This window comes from Diaphorina citri, unplaced genomic scaffold (genome assembly GCF_000475195.1).
Source record: "Diaphorina citri unplaced genomic scaffold, Diaci psyllid genome assembly version 1.1 scaffold73, whole genome shotgun sequence".
In the NCBI taxonomy this organism is placed as follows: Eukaryota; Metazoa; Arthropoda; class Insecta; order Hemiptera; family Psyllidae; genus Diaphorina; species Diaphorina citri.
Genome location: NW_007377510.1, coordinates 163,647 through 183,145, shown reverse-complemented (window position 1 = coordinate 183,145; position 19,499 = coordinate 163,647). Strand labels below are relative to the sequence as shown.

Genomic DNA, 19,499 nt, shown 5'->3' with positions numbered 1-19,499 from the left:
GGAAGGCTGGATTAGGCTCAATATTGACACCACACTGACAGCACAATCTAAAAAGATCAGATAGGTAGTTAGGTAACAGTTGAGAATTATTTTTTTGGTGCTGTTGAGTGTTGAAGATCTTTTTGCTGTTTTTCTTGGTTTTGGCAGGTTTTGCAATCAGTTTTAGCTAAAAACCTGACAGCACAATCTAAAAAGATCAGATAGGTAGTTAGGTAACAGTTGAGATTTTTTTTCTTTCACTTGTGATCTTGTGCACCATCAAGATTTAAATCTTAACAAGGTCATCAAAATAACCACCAAGATTTTTATAGACACATTACACTGTGTAAGTACCTAAATGATTCAGTGAAAAGTAAAGAGGAACAAATTTATGGATTAACAAAGTAGGTACTTGACCAAACAGAGTGTTGTGTTAGGTTCAGCTTTTAGTTCTGTGATAACAATACTTGTAACTCTCATACAGTTAATTAAATTTCTGTGAAATTTGAAAAGAAGAAGAAGAAAAAAAAAAACTCACTCCTAATTATTCCAGAGATAGTCTGAAACTTAGGTGTAGGGGCTAGACTTATTTCTGTCTTTGGGCCTTGGATTTTTTGTATATCTCTGCTTCTTTCCCTTAAGTTAAAAAAGTATGATCATTCTTATTTTCTCATAGCTTACATTGTAGCAGCTGTCTTCTGCACATCTCCCAAGCTGGACATGCTGCTAGCCCAGCTTGCACAACTTGCATCCATCTTTGTGTTGGTTTTAATGCACCTGTAAAAAAAGAAAATAATAATAATAAACAAACTACCAAAGTAAAAGTACTTGGAGTGGGAGAATTTGATTGTCTCCTTAAATTATCTAGGTGCATGGCTGCATGGCAGTGCAAGTTCTAGCCTCAGCATGCCAGTGTGTATCACTCATTAATTCTTGTACCAGTGTAACAAACTTTATGTTGATTAATGTTTAATGCAGATGCACTTGCACAGAAACCCAAGGTGCATTTAAATAGGAGACTTTGAAGTTTAGACCTGTGGCTTGTTCTACAAACAACTCCACACTCTTCTGACAAATGGAGACATTCTTTATTCCCTGTGTAGAAAAAATTAACAAACGGAGACTTTCTACAAACAACTCCACACTCTTCTGACAAATGGAGACATTTTTTATTCCCTGTGTAGAAAAAATTAACAAACGGAGACTTTTTTTTCAGTGGATAAAAAATGACAGGTGGAGAGTGCAGAGTCCATTAAGGATAAGGGCTTTAGGACATGGTGATTGGTGAGTTTAGACCAACATTGCAGTTTAATAACCAAAAGTTTTTTTTGAAAAAATAAAGATATAGGTGAACAATACCTAGTGTACTTGTGTCAGTATATCAAGTCTCATGTAGCCAGTAGCTTGGATACAGATAGGAGGCTTGAGAATATTGCTAGTATACCACATGCCCAGGATGTGAACCAGTGTATTCATTTCATTAATAAATTCCTATTCTATCACAATTCAGGAAGTGTAGAACAAAATGTATTACCCAAATATTTACCTGAACAGATAGTGTATATGTTTCAGAGTCTATCACTATGATGTAATTTTAATTATACCTTATATTGCTTATGTTCAGAAATAGCTCAATTGAAAGCTTATTACATTATGATTACTTATTTGCCCTTTATTATAGGTAAGTACCTAGTTATTATACGAATAGATACAGAGATGTAGGAATAGGTAATTTATATTTTACCCAAGTGCTTACTACTGACTTAACTAGGTATCTAGAACTATTAATGTTTTTAGAGTAAAAAGAAGCCATTGTGAATAACAAAGTAATTAATGATGTTATGATTATTATTTTAATAAAGTTATAAATTATTATTTATGAATTTTACATTCATATATTATGTCTTAATGCTTTTGAGAAGTAAATCCCAAAGGTAAAAGCTCAACCTGACAAAGGGGGGCAAAAAAACACGGTTCTTATAAGTTTATGACCATTTCATGGTTTGTGACTTGTTGCTTACTATTTAATCTCCTTGATCAGAAGTTATTTCCTCCTCCATATCTACATCATCTATTGTAAGATCATCCAACATTTCCTCCAATGTTATCCTAGGTGCATCTGGATCCTCATCCTCTGTGTTTATATCATTGGCATCTACAGGGATCTCAGGTCCTGCCTTGTAGATATTCACGTTCTGTCTGTACAGTACGTCCTCCTCCAAGTCATTCATGAATTCATTATAGTCATTGTTAGCACTAGCAGTATCAGGCACAATATTTCTCTAATCATCTGCATTTTGATACTTGTCTTCATTCTGGCACAGTTGTTTGCTTACAACAAATTGAACATGAAAAACTTTCAGTATCTTAAAACCAGTCAGCTCTCGGATGAAGAAGCAATGTTGGAATTGGCTTCATTGTGCAGCAGACTTGAGATAAAACTGCTCTAATCATCTGCATTTTGATACTTGTCTTCATTCTGGCACAGTTGTTTGCTTACAACAAATTGAACATGAAAAACTTTCAGTATCTGAAAACCAGTCAGCTCTCAGATGAAGAAGCAATGTTGGAATTGGCTTCATTGTGCAGTAGACTTGAGATAAAACTGTATCTCCTTGATAAGAAGAGTCTTGAATTTGTCAACTTGTATGATCCTCAGACAGCTAAAGACTTACTACAAGAAGATCAGTTTGATAAGTTCTATTCTTTTGGATTGGATGGAAAAAGCATGCATTTATTTCAAGCACAGGTTAGTGAAATTAAATAAGAAACCCTTTTTTGAACCATCACCAAACACTGGCTCTGGTACACTAATTTTCCATCTTGGGTAAAAATCCTTATTGTCTGTACTCTGTACAAAAGAGGTTCCCACAAAAGATCCACACACAGAAAATTAAGTAAATTTGTCATTCAGTGTCCACAATACCCCTTTATCAGATGTGCCCACTTATTCATTGCCTATTACCTACCTATTGCCTATTCTAATTAGATCTTTATTGAGGCTCTGGTACACTAATTTTCCATCTTGGGTAAAAATCCTTATTGTCTGTACCTACTCTGTACAAAAGAGGTTCCCACAAAAGATCCACACACAGAAAATTAAGTAAACTTGTCATTCAGTGTCCACAATACCCTTTTATCAGATGTACCCAATTATTCATTGCCTATTACTACCTATTGCCTATTCTAATTAGACCTTTATTGGTTTCAGATTGATCCTCTGCTCCAAATAAAAGGCTTTGACCTTGTGTATGCCAAGAATATACAGCCAGAACAACTGCCTAGAGCCCAGTTCAAGAACAAAGTTGTTGGAATATTTCTGAGGAAACAAGATTTAATCTTACATATTTATGTTTTACATTCAAGAGAGGTTTGTTCTCCCCCATCTATTCTTCTGACTATTTTTATAGCATATTTCAGAAGCACCCTCATACATAGAAACAGACAAAACTCATAGATTAATAATAACAAATAAAATAACAAAATGTCAGGCACATAATATTATCTACAGCTACTTTGATCTCATTCCTTACTTGCTTGCTTCCTTGCTGATGAACAATATTTCATTGACTTTTTATTATATACCTACTGTATTGTAATGATTTCATAATTTATTGATGTATTTCCCTTGGTATGTTTCAGAGTTTTTGGTGGGTTGGAAGTGTGACAAGTGACCCCTATTTATCTGAACACATGAACACCTTGGGTTTATCAATAAGCAATCATATGAACAAAGTCAATCTGGAAAGAGCTCTTCAAAAGTAAGTTTAAAGTGTAGGCAAGTACTTAAATATACCTAAGCAAAAGTATTTTAGTGCTAGCCATCAGATCAAGGACTACTGACCAAGTTCTGATTTCAACCACCAACCATGCTCGATGTTGCTCAACTTTACGGCTAATGGTTGCCCCGTCAAAACATAACGTATTGTGGTCGAAACATAACCTACCTACACGTCATGGGCGAAATTTCACTTCACCACTTGGGCCGGGCCAAGCTAGCAGGCCCAACTCTTTGGGATCGTGTGCAAAGTTCCTAGCAACAGAGAAAAAATATGCGCCATTTCTTTTATCAGTGGCGGCTGGCGGGAATTTTTGAAATTGTTCAAATTTTTTTGAGTGTTAGTTTTTGATCTTTTGTATTTGCTTTTTAATGAGAGTTAAATTTATTAATTCAAATCAGAAGAAAGCCCTTTTGAAGTTTTGGACAGTAAATAAAACAATGCTAGTGTGTTTATACGTAACACACAGGTAGATAAAAATTTACAGTACCCATCCCAATTTGGTAAGTACCTAGCTATCTTTTTCTCCCCCTTGTTTCAAGCCTGATTTTGCTCTCTCATCTTTACAATAACAGAAATAAAGGAACTAACTTAATATCTGTATCTCTTTAGTTTTGTAAAAATTTCACTTCACCACTTGGGCCGGGCCAAGCTAGCAGGCCCAACTCTTTGGGATCGTGTGCAAAGTTCCTAGCAACAGAGAAAAAAATATGCGCCATTTCTTTTATCAGTGGCGGCTAGCGGGAATTTTTGAAATTGTTCAAATTAAATTTAATCACTTTTTGAGTGTAGTGTTAGTTTAACTTGATCTTTTGTAGGTATTTGATTTTAATGAGATAATGAGAGTTAAATTTATTAATTCAAATCAGAAGAAAGCCCTTTTGAAGTTTTGGACAGTAAATAAAACAATGCTAGTGTGTTTATACGTAACACACAGGTAGATAAAAATTCACAGTACCCATCCCAATTTGGTAAGTACCTAGCTATCTTTTTCTCTCCCTTGTTTCAAGCCTGATTTTGCTCTCTCATCCTTACAATAGCAGAAATAAAGGAACTAACTTAATATCTGTGTCTCTTTAGTTTTGTGACTTACTGGAAAAGCTTCACCAAGCATAATCCAGATGAATCACTATCATGCCCTGTGTTGCAACCCGTCAAATCCTATGCAAAAGAGCCCAGAACCTTTTTCCTCTCCATCTCGTGTTTTTTTTTTACAATGCGATAGGCATCTTATGCTTTCTTTTTCTCTTCTAGATATTCATTGGATAACAGGGATGATATAACTACCAAGCATCAATATGAATGAGTCCAATGAGCAGTGGAAAGTGACAATATTGGAGTTGGTGTCTCGTGGCAATGCTATCATAGCCGAGTTACTGAGACTCAAAGATCATATTCCTTCAATTTTCCAACAGACAGATGTGAACAAGCAGTATTCAGATTTGATCATAGATTTTTCATATTTCAGCCAGAATGAAACAGTGGACAATAAAATTGAAGGAAGCCAACAGCTACAAGAGCTTGATGAGAAGATCAGGGACACCTATCTTGAGATACTTGTGAGATTCTATGTAGTATTTGAAAACATTTACAAATTTGCTATCAATCTGAATCAGTATGTAGAAAACTTGGAAAACAATGTGTATATTCAAGAGAGTATTGAAAGTGTATTTCTAGATGAGGAAGGATGTCAGCTCATGTGTGAGGCTCTGTATTTGTATGGTGTAATGCTTCTTGTCACTGAACTTTACGTGCCTGGAGCTATAAGGGAGAAGCTACTTGTGTCATACTACAGGTACAGTTTGAACAAATCACAAAACTTTGATGAGGTATGTCAACTATTCAGCTCAAGCAAAAAAGGTAACGGATATCCTGAAAATGTGTTCAAAAGGATGTCAGCTCATGTGTGAGGCTCTGTATTTGTATGGTGTCATGCTTCTTGTCACTGAACTTTATGTGCCTGGAACTATAAGGGAAAAGCTACTTGTGTCATACTACAGGTACAGTTTGAACAAATCACAAAACTTTGATGAGGTATGTCAACTATTCAGTTCAAGCAAAAAAGGTAACGGATATCCTGAAAATGTGTTCAGATAAAGATATAGGTGAACAATACCTAGTGTACTTGTGTCAGTATATCAAGTCTCATGTAGCCAGTAGCTTGGATACAGATAGGAGGCTGGAGAATATTGCTAGTATACCACATGCCCAGGATGTGAACCAGTGTATTCATTTCATTAATAAGTTCCTATTCTATCACAATTCAGGAAGTGTAGAGCAAAATGTATTACCCAAATATTTACCTGAACAGATAGTGTATATGTTTCAGAGTCTATCACTATGAAGTAATTTTAATTATACCTTATATTGCTTATGTTCAGAAATAGCTCAATTGAAAGCTTATTACATTATGATTATTTGCCCTTTATTATAGGTAAGTACCTAGTTATTATACGAATAGATACAGATGTAGGAATAGGTAATTGATATTTTACCTAAGTGCTTACTACTGACTTAACTAGGTATGTAGAACTATTAATGTTTTTAGAGTAAAAAGAAGCCATTGTGAATAACAAAGTAATTAATGATGTTATGATTATTACTTTAATAAAGTTATAAATTAATAATTATTATTTATAAATTTTACATTCAAATGTTATGTCTTAATGCTTTTGAGAAGTAATCCCAAAGGTAAAAGCTCAACATGACAAAGGGGAGCGAAAAAACACGTTTCTTAATGAGTTTATGACCATTTCATGGTTTGTAACTTGTTGCTTACTATTTTATCTCATTGATCAGAAGTTACTTCCTCCTCCATATCTACATCATCTATAGTAAGATCATCCAACATTTCCTCCAATGTTATCCTTGGTGCATCTGGATCCTCATCCTCTGTGTTTATATCATTGGCATCTACAGGTATCTCAGGTCCTGCCTTGTAGATATTCACGTTCTGTCTGTACAGTACATCCTCCTCCAAGTCATTCATGAATTCATTATAGTCATTGTTAGCACTAGCAGTATCGGGCACAATATTCGTAGCATCTGTCATGTTTTACTTGAATGTAGAGTTCTGGCTAAGCAGTGGAACTTGTTTAGGTAAAGAGCATTCTTCTTCTTTTTCTTTGCCTTTTCCCGTGTTCAGGCGGTCTACGTTTTTCGTCTTTGAGGGAGAATTGAAACAAGACTGTTTGATGTAGGAGTAAGATCTTTGTATACCATTTAAAGCCGGGTTCAAACTCATACTCGTACGTCCCGTCTCGGTCCCAACACGTTCCGTCTCCATTTCGACTAGGTGGTTTCATAAAAGCATGGTTTTCGGGACGTATGAGCTTCGCTCTAACTCTAAGCATCAGTGGTCAATTTACAATACATATTCCTTGAGTTATCCGTCTCCATTTCGACTAGGTGGTTTCATAAAAGCATGGTTTTCGGGACGTATGAGCTCCGCTCTAAGCATCAGTGGTCAATTTACATATTCCTTGAGTTGAAAAAAAGCATAAGAGGCTCGAGAACATTTTTCTTCCTGGCCAAAAAACTTCTTCAGTGAGTAAAATACCTACTTTGTCAATGTGAAGTGGGCGCTGTGTAGACGAAACTTCCCATAAATCTTACATAAGAAGTAGTTACTTTCCATGTCCGTGAGATAGGCACTTGACTAGTTCTCTTTAGTTTATGTTTCTGATTTCCTCCAACTCTAAACGTGTAAAACTAAATTAATTTCTAAATGTGTAAAACTCAACCAAAACTAATCATCTTTTTTTTTTCAATTCAAGGTTATTTCCGCGAATGTCACCAGACCTTGTTTAGACTGTTGGGTTAAAGGAACTTTTTAGTAATATTTGGGCAGGATAAACTAGGTATATTCGATTGAGTTAAAAAAAGCATAAGAGGTTCGAGAACATTTTTCTTCCTGGCCAAAAAACTTCTTCAGTGAGTAAAATACCTACTTTGTCAAAGTGAAGTGGGTGCTATGTAGATGAACCTTCCCATATACATATCTTACATAAGTAGTTACTTTCCGTGTCTTTGAGATAGGCACTTGACTAGCTCCGTCTCCATTTCGACTAGGTGGTTTCATAAAAGCATGGTTTTCGGGACGTATGAGCTCCGCTCTAAGCATCAGTGGTCAATTTACAGTACATATTCCTTGAGTTGAAAAAAGCATAAGAGGTTCGAGAACATTTTTCTTCCTGGCCAAAAAACTTCTTCAGTGAGTAAAATACCTACTTTGTCAATGTGAAGTGGGCGCTGTGTAGATGAACCTTCCCATATACATATCTTACATAAGTAGTTACTTTCCGTGTCTGTGAGATAGGCACTTGACTAGCTCTCTTTAGTTTATGTTTCTGATTTCCTCCAACTCTAAACATGTAAAACTAAATTAATTTCTAAATGTGTAAAACTCAACCAAAACTAATCATCTTTTTTTTCAATTCAAGGTTATTTCCGCGAATGCAACATCATTCCCTATTCAAGTGACGTGGACATTGGTTTGTACGCTAAAGATTTCACCCCTCAGTTGATCACCAAACTTACGGAAAAGAACTTCACTGTCAAACACAAGTTTGGTTTGATCAATGATTCCCTGGAATATTCACTGGTGGCCACGTCCATACCAGATGTCAAACTGGACATGTTTTTCTTCTACGAAGACGAGAAGTCCGTGTGGAATGGCGCTACGCAACCCGAGTCCAGAAGGAAGTACAAGTGAGTATTGTCGACTGATTGCCGGAACCTCAGTATGCGTTTAAACTCGATTTTAACTTGTCTTTTGGAGTAAGCAATCTGATTTGTTCGTTTTTCTTCTACGAAGACGAGAAGTCCGTGTGGAATGGCGCTACGCAACCCGAGTCCAGAAGGAAGTACAAGTGAGTATTGTCGACTAATTGCCGGAACCTCAGTATGCGTTTAAACTCGATTTTAGCTTGTCTTTTGGAGTAAGCAATCTGATTTGTTGATTTAAATTTTTTAGCCATTCATTGCTTACTTCAAGAGATAAAGTTAGATTAAGTTTAAACTCTGATTAGCCAGCCTAATTAGCTTGGAGAGTAGAGCGCTTGGCTCGTAGCGAGGGTAGACCTAGTGCTTACAAGGTTGGCGACCTTGTAAACATTAGGTCGCGGGTTCGATTCCCGCCCGGGGCGAACTCTATCCTGAACACATAAGACTTTATCCTGAACGGCTGGCTCTCTCCTATCTCATCCTCCTTCTCTCTTCGATTTCGGGACGATGAGCTAAACTTTGAAAAAAAAAAAAATCTAAATTTCCTCATTAATTTCAGATTCACATTTCCCAAGTTTGACCTGTGCTGGACCGAATTCATATCTTTGAAAGTTCGCGTGCCATGTGACACACAAGCTTTTCTGGAATCCATCTATGGTCCCAGCTGGAATGTGCCTCAGGAGTATTGGGACTGGAAGAACAGTCCTCATAATGTCGAGTTCAATGGAGTTTGGCCGGAGAGTAGTGTGAACCAAACTATACAAATGTAAGTTTTAGCCAGCCTATTTAGCTTGGTTGGTAGCGCTAGGCCTCGAGTTCGATTCCCGCCCGGGGCGGATTTTATCCTGAACGAAGAGTATTGGGACTGGAAGAACAGTCCTCATAATGTCGAGTTCAACGGAGTTTGGCCGGAGAGTAGTGTGAACCAAACTATACAAATGTTAGTTTTAGCCTGCCTATTTAGCTTGGTTGGTAGCGCTAGGCCTCGAGTTCGATTCCCGCTCGGGGCGGATTTTATCCTGAACGAGTCAGAAACTCCTTCTATCTCTCTCTCTCTCTCTCTCTCTCTCTCTCTCTTGAATTTCCTTTGATTTCTGAATCTCACCTGACCCATATTTATAAATCTTGTGCTCGGCGGGATTCGAATCTCAGAAAAACTCTTTGGTTGGATATCTTCGGAGCTTTTCATTGGGTGGATCAACTCGTGGGAGATTGGCACTGGTTGGTAGAGGATGATTGTGTGTATGAACCTCCCTGTATGAGAAAAAAAAATCGAGTTCAATAATTTAAATGTGAAAAATATATCTACATATTACTGTTTAAGTTGCTTGGAGTTAGCAGTATTTGCAGCAATTCTATTAAATTAAGTAAGATCTTTTTTTTTTAATTATTGTATCTGTTAACTTGTGCTGTAAATAGCATGTTACTTCCTATAGAATATACTAGTTCACCAGACCTTGTTTAGACTGTTGGGTTAAAGGAACTTTTTAGTAATATTTGGGCAGGATAAACTAGGTATATTCGATTTATCTACGAACAGAGGGATATTTTTTTTTTATCTACGAGGGAAATTACAGCGAAAGTTCCGTACAGTATTTCCCACAGTCTGATCTTATGCAATTTTATTGGTGTAATCCTAATCGATATAAACTGCTAGGATATTTGTCTATTTTTTCTTGTCGCTGTCTATAGTTCATTTCATATTATCGGTTTATTTATAAATAATACTCATTGATAAACTCACATGGGGTCTCCTTGCATTGCACTAAATCTCAAAGAGGGATTATACATCTCAAGAGAGTACAACATGGCATCAAAATCTATGTCATCATTACTAAGGGAGACCTGTTGTTTTGTAGATCCGGTCTTTCTATGCTTCTTCTTGTTGGGTTTCACATCTGAAATCGACAAAAATATTCGCATATTTCTTAGTCTATTGGCTCTTTGCACTTTGCTTTCCCACAAGTTGCGTCATAAGACCATTCTAAGAGAAGTCAACCTACCTACTCCCATCAATTTCAACATGGATATCTATAATTCTACCTATAAATAAACATAGAATAAACAAATTTGCCCGTCCATAGTAATTTTGATTTTCTACTCCCATCAATTTCAACATGGATATCTATAATTCTACCTATAAATAAACATAGAATAAACAAATTTGCCCGTCCATAGTAATTTTTACACAAATCACTGTTAAGTTTCTTTTTGATTGATTTTGATTCAATGCAAATATTGCAAATAAATCTTTGTAAAAAAACCACTCTATCTTGAGAAATAGATCGTCGAGAAATAATGACACTGTAAAATAAAAAAATTTTGATTTTTACACAAATCACTGTTAAGTTTCTTTTTAATTGATTTTGATTCAATGCAAATATTGCAAATAAATCTTTGTAAAAAAAAAACACTCTATCTTGAGAAATAGATCGTCGAGAAATGATGACACTGTGAAATAAAAAATTTAAACACTTATGATAACTTACAATGGTCATAGTTGGGTAGGTAGGGACGGAAATTCTCACAGTGTCCGCTTTTAGATGGGAAGATGATGTCCTGATCTTTGGAGCCTGATTTGGAGCTCATTTGAAACCTGGAATGTATGAAATGGAAAATTATCAACTGTTCAAGCAATAATTAGTTACGAGTATGTAGGTAATCGCAGAACTTTGCCAGCCTGGTTAGCTTGATAGATGGGAAGATGATGTCCTGATCTTTGGAGCCTGATTTGGAGCTCATTTGAAACCTGGAATGTATGAAATGGAAAATTATTAACTGCTCAAGCAAGAATTATTTACGAGATAGATGGGAAGATGATGTCCTGATCTTTGGAGCCTGATTTGGAGCTCATTTGAAACCTGGAATGTATGAAATGGAAAATTATTAACTGTTCAAGCAAGAATTAGTTACGAGTATGTAGGTAATCGCAGAACTTTGCCAGCCTAGTTAGCTTGATTGGTAGCGCGTCTGCCTTGTAAGCGTTAGGCCGCGGGTTCGATTCCCGCCCGGGGCGGACTTTATCCTGATGGGATAATGTTCGTTCTCGGAACGGCTGGCTTTTTCCTGTCTTCCTTCTCTTCGATTTCGGGATGATAAGACCTTAGCAGACCCTTTGTCAAACCTCTAAAAAAAAAAATCTGTGAAGTTTATAGGCCCTAATCTTTTGAAGGTCCTTCTCGCCGAAATCAGTAGGTTTGATACTTACCACGTGACATAAGTAAGGATCCGCTTGTTCTTGATTAGAATAGCTAGCAGTATGACTACAGTAATAGCGAGCAGAACCGAACGGCTGGCTTTTTCCTGTCTTCCTTCTCTTCGATTTCGGGATGATAAGACCTTAGCAGACCCTTTGTCAAACCTCTAAAAAAAAACCTGTGAAGTTTATAGGCCCTAATCTTTTGAAGGTCCTTCTCGCCGAAATCAGTAGGTTTGATACTTACCAAGTGACATAAGTAAGGATCCGCTTGTTCTTGATTAGAATAGCTAGCAGTATGACTACAGTAATAGCGAGCAGAACAGAAGCTACGAGCCAAGTCATTATTAAGCCATCCATTTGGTAATCCGAATTAGTGTGCTCCTGAAAACCAACATAGAAAAGCGTGTAAAACAGGTTATCAGACTTAGAAGGTGTAAAGCTACATGACTACCACTCTGATCTTTCGACAGATCGTTAAGTGGGAATTCGATAATAAATGATAAGACCAACATAGAAAAGCGTGTAAAACAGGTTATCAGACTTAGAAGGTGTAAAGCTACATGACTACCACTCTGATCTTTCGACAGATCGTTAGGTGGGAATTCGATAGTAAATGAGAATAAAATTCCATACCTCGGCTGGGATCGAACCTGTTTGATAAAATGTCCACACTTTTCCCTTGCTAAAGAAATAGCAAAGGTTGGGTGCGAAGGGCATCCACTCGTAAAATTTGTAGGCAAAACCATATGTAAGCCCAAAGCAATTACCCTAGTTAGGGCTAATTGAGAGGCTGACGAAAAACGCCGACCCCGTCTGTACACGGACGATAATAAATGAGAATAAAATTCCATACCTCGGCTGGGATCGAACCTGTTTGATAAAATGTCCACACTTTTCCCTTGCTAAAGAAATGGCAAAGGTTGGGTGCGAAGGGCATCCACTCGTAAAATTTGTTGCCAAAACCATATGTAAGCCCAAAGCAATCACCCTAGTTAGGGTTGATTGAGAGGCTGACGAAAAACACCGACCCCGCGTCTGTACACGGGAAAAGGCGAAGAAAAAGAAGAAGACTGACGATCCACACTTACCTCAATGCCAATCGACCGGAACAGATAGCAATCCTTGTACAGATTCCAGATCTGTCTGATCTCTTGGAATCCGATGTTATTGCTATTGATGGAGATGTTCACCTGGATACATTGGTCCTTGTAAAGGAAGCAGTGCTTGCAATTGTCCACGGAGTTGATCAGGATGAGCTTGTCATAGCTGAAAAAATTCCGAAAGGCAAACACTTCGTTTTCTCTCGCCGAAAAAAAAAAAAAAAAAAAAAAAAAAAAAATCCAACATGAAGAAATTTAAGAGAGAGTTTTGGTTTATTTTTAATCTGTGTTCTCCTCATATTTCAGATTTCTGAGCAAACCCTTTGCTCCTGTACCAGGACTGTATGTTCCTGAAAATATTTCCTACTTCCTTGAAAATTTTGGATCATCAAAGTTCAAAGAGTGCCCAATCAGCAAAGCTCGAACATTCAGCAAGCAGCACCGCTATATTACATCCCAGGCATTCAGATTCATGCATAAATCGTACAAGTTATTGAGTCGGGTAGCATCTGTCATGTTTTACTTGAATGTAGAGTTCTGGCTAAGCAGTGGAACTTGTTTAGGTAAAGAGCATTCTTCTTCTTTTTCTTCGCCTTTTCCCGTGTTAAGGCGGTCTACGTTTTTCGTCTTTGAGGGAGAATTGAAACAAGACTGTTTGATGTAGGAGTAAGGTCTTTGTATACCATTTAAAGCAGGGTTCAAATCTCGCCGAAGGAAAAAAAAAAAAAAAAAAAAAAAAAATCCAACATGAAGAAATTTACTCTTTTAATGAAATTTATATTTCTTAATAGACCTAGAGAGTGTTTTGGTTTATTTTTAATCTGTGTTCTCCGCATATTTCAGATTTCTGAGCAAACCCTTTGCTCCTGTACCAGGACTGTATGTTCCTGAAAATATTTCCTACTTCCTGGAAAATTTTGGATCATCAAAGTTCAAAGAGTGCCCAATCAGCAAAGCTCGAACATTCAGCAAGCAGCACCGCTACAAGGGCACACGCCGTCTTTTTATTATTTATCAAAATAGAAAGTAATATGGTACTCTGCGGTCTTTTTATTGCTATCAAAGTATGTACTATGTACTCATTGGAATTAGGGTGTGTGTCTCGTATCAATATTCTTGGTTAAAATAATCGGTAAAATGTGAGAGGGGAAACCTATGACTAATAAATACAATCAGAGGAGGTACTCTCCTTTAATGATTCATGTTGAAGTTCACATAGAAATCTGTATGGCTGTATACCGAGTGTTTTTAACCCATCATGTCATTTAAAAAATAAAATAATAAAAAAAGATCACCCCTAAAGGGGATTTAGCTTGCACACAAGCTTTTCTGGAATCCATCTATGGTCCCAGCTGGAATGTGCCTCAGGAGTATTGGGACTGGAAGAACAGTCCTCATAATGTCAATACCGAGTGTTTTTAACCCATCATGTCATTTAAAAAATAAAATAATAAAAAAAGATCACCCCTAAAGGGGATTTAGCTTAAAAATCCCGCGGTTTCTCACTTTTTTGCCGTCTGTTTCAAGCAGAATATTTTTGAGGATACCTACATACAACATACCTATTTAGACTGCTGCTTTCTGATGCCTGTCACTCACTCTGAGACCTGAGACACCTAAGTCGGAAGCTTTTTCGGTCACATGTGTTCCGACTGTATGACAGACCCAGGTTTGTCAGGCGGTCTGAGCGTGAGTGATCGGCATGAGACTGAGAAGACCTGAGACTGTTGGGGTAAAGGGACTTTTTAGTCTTATTCAAACTTCCTAACTACCTACCTACCTCGCTCTGGAAGACCTTGTTTAGTCTTCTGGGGTAAAGAGACTTTTTAGTCTTATTCAAACTTCCCATCTACCTCGCCCTGGGAATAAAAAAAGAGACTATCTTCATTATCTTTGAAAGTATCTTACCTACCCGATATTCTTGAGAAATTGACTGATATTGAGCGATAACTCAGCACTGTAGATAGCGGTAACATTGGCCATGGCTCGCTGGAATGATTCTTTCCTTTGCTGAAACTGAAATCCCAATGTTCCTTGAAAACACGAGAATCATACCGAGTGTTTTTAACCCATCATGTCATTTAAAAAATAAAATAATAAAAAAAGATCACCCCTAAAGGGGATTTAGCTTAAAAATCCTGCGGTTTCTCACTTTTTTGCCGTCTGTTTCAAGCAGAATATTTTTGGGGATACCTACATACAACATACCTATTTAGACTCTCAGACCTGAGACACCGAGGTCGGAAGCTTTTTCCGACGTGTTCCGACTGAATGACAGACCCAGGTTTGTCAGGCGGTCTGAGCGTGAGTGATCGGCATGAGACTGAGAAGACCTGAGACTGTTGGGGTAAAGGGACTTTTTAGTCTTATTCAAACTTCCTAACTACCTACCTACCTCGCTCTGGAAGACCTTGTTTAGTCTTCTGGGGTAAAGAGACTTTTTAGTCTTATTCAAACTTCCCATCTACCTCGCCCTGGGAATAAAAAAAGAGACTATCTTCATTATCTTTGAAAGTATCTTACCTACCCGATATTCTTGAGAAATTGACTGATATTGAGCGATAACTCAGCACTGTAGATAGCGGTAACATTGGCCATGGCTCGCTGGAATGATTCTTTCCTTTGCTGAAACTGAAATCCCAATGTTCCTTGAAAACACGAGAATCAAGTCTGTCCTAATAATAAATGTAAAGTTCTAAGTGTCTGCCTTGTAAGCGCTGGGTCGCGGGTTCAAATCCCACCCGCGGTGAACTTTATCCTAAACAAATAAGGTTCGTTCTCGGAACGGCTGACTTTCTCCTATCCTATTCTCTTCGATTTCGGGACGATGAGATCCCCGGTTTTACAGTTCCCTCTGTCAAACCTCTTGGAAAAAAAGGTTCAAAGTAATGTATTATCCATTGTGATCACAAATGGTGAACCAAGAAAAAATTCTTTGAGTTGCTCTTTCTCTCCCTTAGCTAATGTCCTATCTCCGCCTTTCCTTTTGTCCATTTAGGGAACAGCCATCAGTATATTAGGGTGTTTTCTCGTCTTACTTCAGCTAAAGAGAGTCCTTTGAGTTGAATGAGTAGCCAGTTGTTATAGCAAGGAGCTGTGTTACGTTCCGAAGTAGAAGTGGCAAGTTCTGTGGTAGTGGTACCGAAATTGTCCATGTCATCTGAAAACCAAAATGACAAGTTAGCCTAGATAGCTGTGGGTCGTTGCACGTCTATTACATTGTACCCTTCCAAGTGTCTACTTTGGCGGTTACACCCATTCCCATAACCGCCCATGTTAGTGTCGTTCGAGCAGGATAAACAAGGTCTATTCTATTCTACTTTGTGCCTTGTACGCCCTAGGTCGCGGGTGCAATGTCCGCCCGGGAGTAAATTTATCCCTCTATAAAACCTCTTTCTTCTATTGTCCTCCTTCCGCTTTCGATTTGGGACGATAAGACCTCCATTGTTACCAGCTCCCTCTACAAACCTACAAGGGTTGGATGGCAGAGATTAGAGATTGCCTTGGGCTTTGGCAATAATCGTATTAATCGTGCCCATTGATTGAATTTCAGTAAAGAGTAGATATAGGTACAAATTTTGATATGTTTTGCTTTTTATTGTTATAAACTTTTTTTCTTCTTTTTTTTAAGGCCTCTTATGTTTGATGAACTCACCATGTTTTCGGAATACAATACTGAAGCCCACATGTGTGTTGATCAAATGCTGAGTGGTGACAAATCTCAGTATGGCCGGGGATCGAACGTAGACCTCCAGATCTGTCTTCTCTATCTTGTACCAGTTGCGGTTGTCCTCAATGGTGCCTGAAAAAATGAGTGATGTGGTACCCCAAGTTTAAGGGTGGAAGAACTCTTGGGTTTGGGTTATTTTTCCTGGGATTGGCAAGAATTCTTGGGTTATTTTCCCTGATTTAGGGTGTTTGAATACTGTATCCACGTGGGGGATTCGTATAATCTTAACCCGCCCCAAGTGCAAGAGTGGAAGAACTCTATTGTTGGGTTATTTCCCCTGATTTAAAATTTTGAATGCTATATTAACGTGTGGATTCGTAGATTCGTAAAAACTTAACCCGACTTTTAGGGTGTTTTGCCCCTATACATCTAAGCCTGAGAGTGGGCTTTTTGTTAAAACGTGAGAGTGTCCAGATGTAAAGTTCCGTCTTAGAGTTCCGGAACCCAGTCACTCGATTGGGCTTCCGGCACCCTAGTTTTTTCTTCTCAATGTAGGATGTTCGATGACTTACTCTTGATGACTTACCAGTAGCTCTCAATGTAGGATGTTCGATGACTTACTCTTGATGACTTACCAGTAGCTACATACAGGTTGTCTCCAGCAGCCTGATCTTGATGACTTACCAGTAGCTACATACAGGTTGTCTCCAGCAGCCTGATCGATATCAAACGTCTGCATAATGATCTCAATCTCACTCCCATACTCTCCCACATTGATAGTGTAAGTCCATTCACACCCTGACCTATACGGGTATGGATAGCCAGGGGATTGTATTCTGCCTACTTGAGCGTTCACCTCTATCTTGTGAGAACATTGAGGCTTGGTCTGCTGGCCTGAAACACAACTGATGTACTGTCAAGTGTCAGTCCAAGTATTGCTTTCTATGTTATAGCTCAAAACACGAACCTCAATGGTGCAATGGTTAACGCGTTGGATGTGGAGGATAAGAACATTGAGGCTTGGTCTGCTGGCCTGAAACACAACTGATGTACTGTCAAGTGTCAGTCCAAGTATTGCTTTCTATGTTATAGCTCGAAACACGAACCTCAATGGTGCAATGGTTAACGCGTTGGATGTGGAGGATGGTGGTTCGAGTCCAAGTCAAGCCATAAAATTTATCTAGGTGTAATAATTGGGGAACGATATTTGTCACAAGCATTTAAGTATGCTCAAACGAATAAAAATTCCTCCTTTGCTTCAAATGTTCAAAAAAGAGTAGAGCTTGGAGCATAGAGCAATCAGCTTCGGAAGACAACGTAAGAAGAAGAATGAAACTATAGGATAAAGGAAAGTGAAACTTGGGTAGATGAGGTAACAAACACTTTAGCTAGATAGAAGTAATTCAAACAAAAGAAATAACTATGTAGGTATATAATTACTATGTTACTGAAGTCACTTACCATGCTGGGGCAATAAAACTCTAGTCCTATTCAAGCAGTAAAAATAAAAAGCCATCAAAATTTAATGAACACACCTCCTTAATCATTCCAGGATGGCAACTTGGGTAGATGAGGTAACAAACACTTTAGCTAGATAGAAGTAATTCAAACAAAAGAAATAACTATGTAGGTATATAATTACTATGTAACTGAAGTCACTTACCATGCTGGGGCAATAAAACTCTAGTCCTATTCAAGCAGTAAAAATAAAAAGCCATCAAAATCTAATGAACACACAACCTCCTTAATCATTCCAGGATGGCTGCCACAGTATTCGTTCAGCCCTTGGACTTGATCAAGAATCGAATGCAGCTGGACAAAGCTAAAGAATACCGGAGCAGTATCCAAGCATTCACAACCATCCTGAGGAAAGAAGGAGTGTTTGCCATGTACAATGGTTTGTCTGCAGGTCTTCTGAGACAAGCAACTTACACCACCACAAGACTGGGAACCTATAATTTACTGCTAAACAAGTTCAAAGCGTAAGTAGAAATCAGAATTTTCTGGGAAAGATATAGGTAGGTATTATCTTCTTTGCATTAGTACTTCCTGAAAAGTACTAATGTGTACGTATACAGGAACATCAGAAAGAGATTGTTTGAGTTGCCTACAAGAAATAAACCATTCTTCTTATTTATCTATTTAAAAAATCTTGCCTCCAAAAAGTACCTATGCTTGAGAGCAGAGTATCCAAAATAAAACAGACTGGTTAGTCCGTTTCGTACCATAGGTTTCCTAAGAACCACTGATCTACACACAACCTACCAAGCTAGATTCGTATATTCTCGTAGAAGCTCAACCCATTCTGTTTGGGACTGTTTGCCTCTACACCTAAGCCTTAGAGTGGGCTTTTTGTGTATGACGTACTAAGGTACCTCTGTGTTCTGTGTTACATCTTCTTAGTTTACTCAATAAGAAACTAGGCTAACCTAATTTGAAGCAAGCAAAAAATAATCCCATCTATTTTCAGGGAAGACGGAACCCCGCCCAATTTCTTTCAAAAAGCTGCGTTCGGCATTTAACATTTGTATGTAGAGCTAGAGGGTCAAAATGAAAGTTAGGTCTCAAGGTTTTTCTTTGGAAGACTGATAAGTTCTTAAATTCTTTTTAAAACAATTCATACATACTTACTATTACTATACATAGGTAATATCAATCTGAGTGAATAATTAAAATTGGGTAACTGTGTTAAACTATCAAACCAGCAAGGGGCTGTATATACATATTTAGCATTCATATTTTGTTATCTAAAGTCTTGTATTATCATGTCTGATAAAACAATAAATAGAGTTCTACAAGTATTCTATAAAGCAGAGTATCAGAACCAATAATAGAACCTACCATATTTATGCTAATTAAACTGAACCTCTGACCTTTGATAATATGTACATTGTACATAGCTTACCTTGGTTGTGTTTTATAATCTCTGTAGAATTCTATTAACAGGTACTATAATACACTTACCTACATGCATTTTACTGTACCTAGATTGATTTTTTTTTTTTTTTTTTTTTTTTTTTAAAAAAAAAAACTTTGGGAAAAGAGGT

At 37.6% G+C, this 19,499-nt stretch overlaps 2 protein-coding genes, 2 long non-coding RNA genes and 1 pseudogene across 6 annotated transcripts in view; 3 read left to right on the top strand and 2 right to left on the bottom strand.

Moving 5' to 3' along the window:
- Positions 1–5: 5 nt before the first annotated feature.
- Positions 6–896, bottom strand: LOC113472270. Its single transcript, XR_003394662.1, has 2 exons — positions 661–896; positions 6–47 (listed from the first exon to the last, which is right to left on the bottom strand). It is a non-coding gene; the product is annotated as an uncharacterized LOC113472270 (long non-coding RNA).
- A 1,544-nt stretch (positions 897–2,440) lies between these two features.
- On the top strand, positions 2,441–3,436 carry LOC113472335. Its single transcript, XM_026832035.1, has 2 exons — positions 2,441–2,728; positions 3,191–3,436. The coding sequence occupies exons 1-2, from the start codon at positions 2,492–2,494 to the stop codon at positions 3,434–3,436; spliced, it is 483 nt and encodes a 160-aa protein (XP_026687836.1). The 5' UTR covers positions 2,441–2,491.
- A 1,111-nt stretch (positions 3,437–4,547) lies between these two features.
- LOC103521107 lies at positions 4,548–5,668 on the top strand (annotated as a pseudogene).
- Positions 5,669–8,557: 2,889 nt separating this feature from the next.
- LOC108253965 lies at positions 8,558–9,166 on the top strand. The gene is made up of 2 exons (XR_003394664.1): positions 8,558–8,629; positions 9,043–9,166. It is a non-coding gene; the product is annotated as an uncharacterized LOC108253965 (long non-coding RNA).
- A 368-nt stretch (positions 9,167–9,534) lies between these two features.
- LOC103521088 overlaps positions 9,535–19,499 on the bottom strand; it is a 12,925-nt gene continuing 2,960 nt past the window's right edge. The window contains exons 2-11 of one of the 3 annotated variants that reach the window (XM_026831910.1): positions 17,168–17,357; positions 17,088–17,118; positions 16,438–16,584; positions 15,821–15,942; positions 15,310–15,413; positions 12,771–12,948; positions 11,927–12,063; positions 10,973–11,079; positions 10,228–10,381; positions 9,601–9,737 (exon numbers count right to left, since the gene is read on the bottom strand). In XM_026831910.1, coding sequence (XP_026687711.1) covers positions 9,632–9,737; positions 10,228–10,381; positions 10,973–11,079; positions 11,927–12,063; positions 12,771–12,948; positions 15,310–15,413; positions 15,821–15,942; positions 16,438–16,584; positions 17,088–17,118; positions 17,168–17,357 — 1,276 coding nt within the window. In that variant the 3' untranslated portion in view covers positions 9,601–9,631. The other 2 variants (XM_017448812.2, XM_017448814.2) reach the window with 2 other exon arrangements.

Bases quoted from the DNA above. Each gene is read 5' to 3' on its own strand.
- LOC113472335 (XM_026832035.1), top strand. From the start codon at position 2,492: ATGAAAAACTTTCAGTATCTGAAAACCAGTCAGCTCTCAGATGAAGAA. The intron at 2,729-3,190 runs GTTAGTGAAATT...TATTGGTTTCAG, and splicing joins TGCATTTATTTCAAGCACAG to ATTGATCCTCTGCTCCAAAT.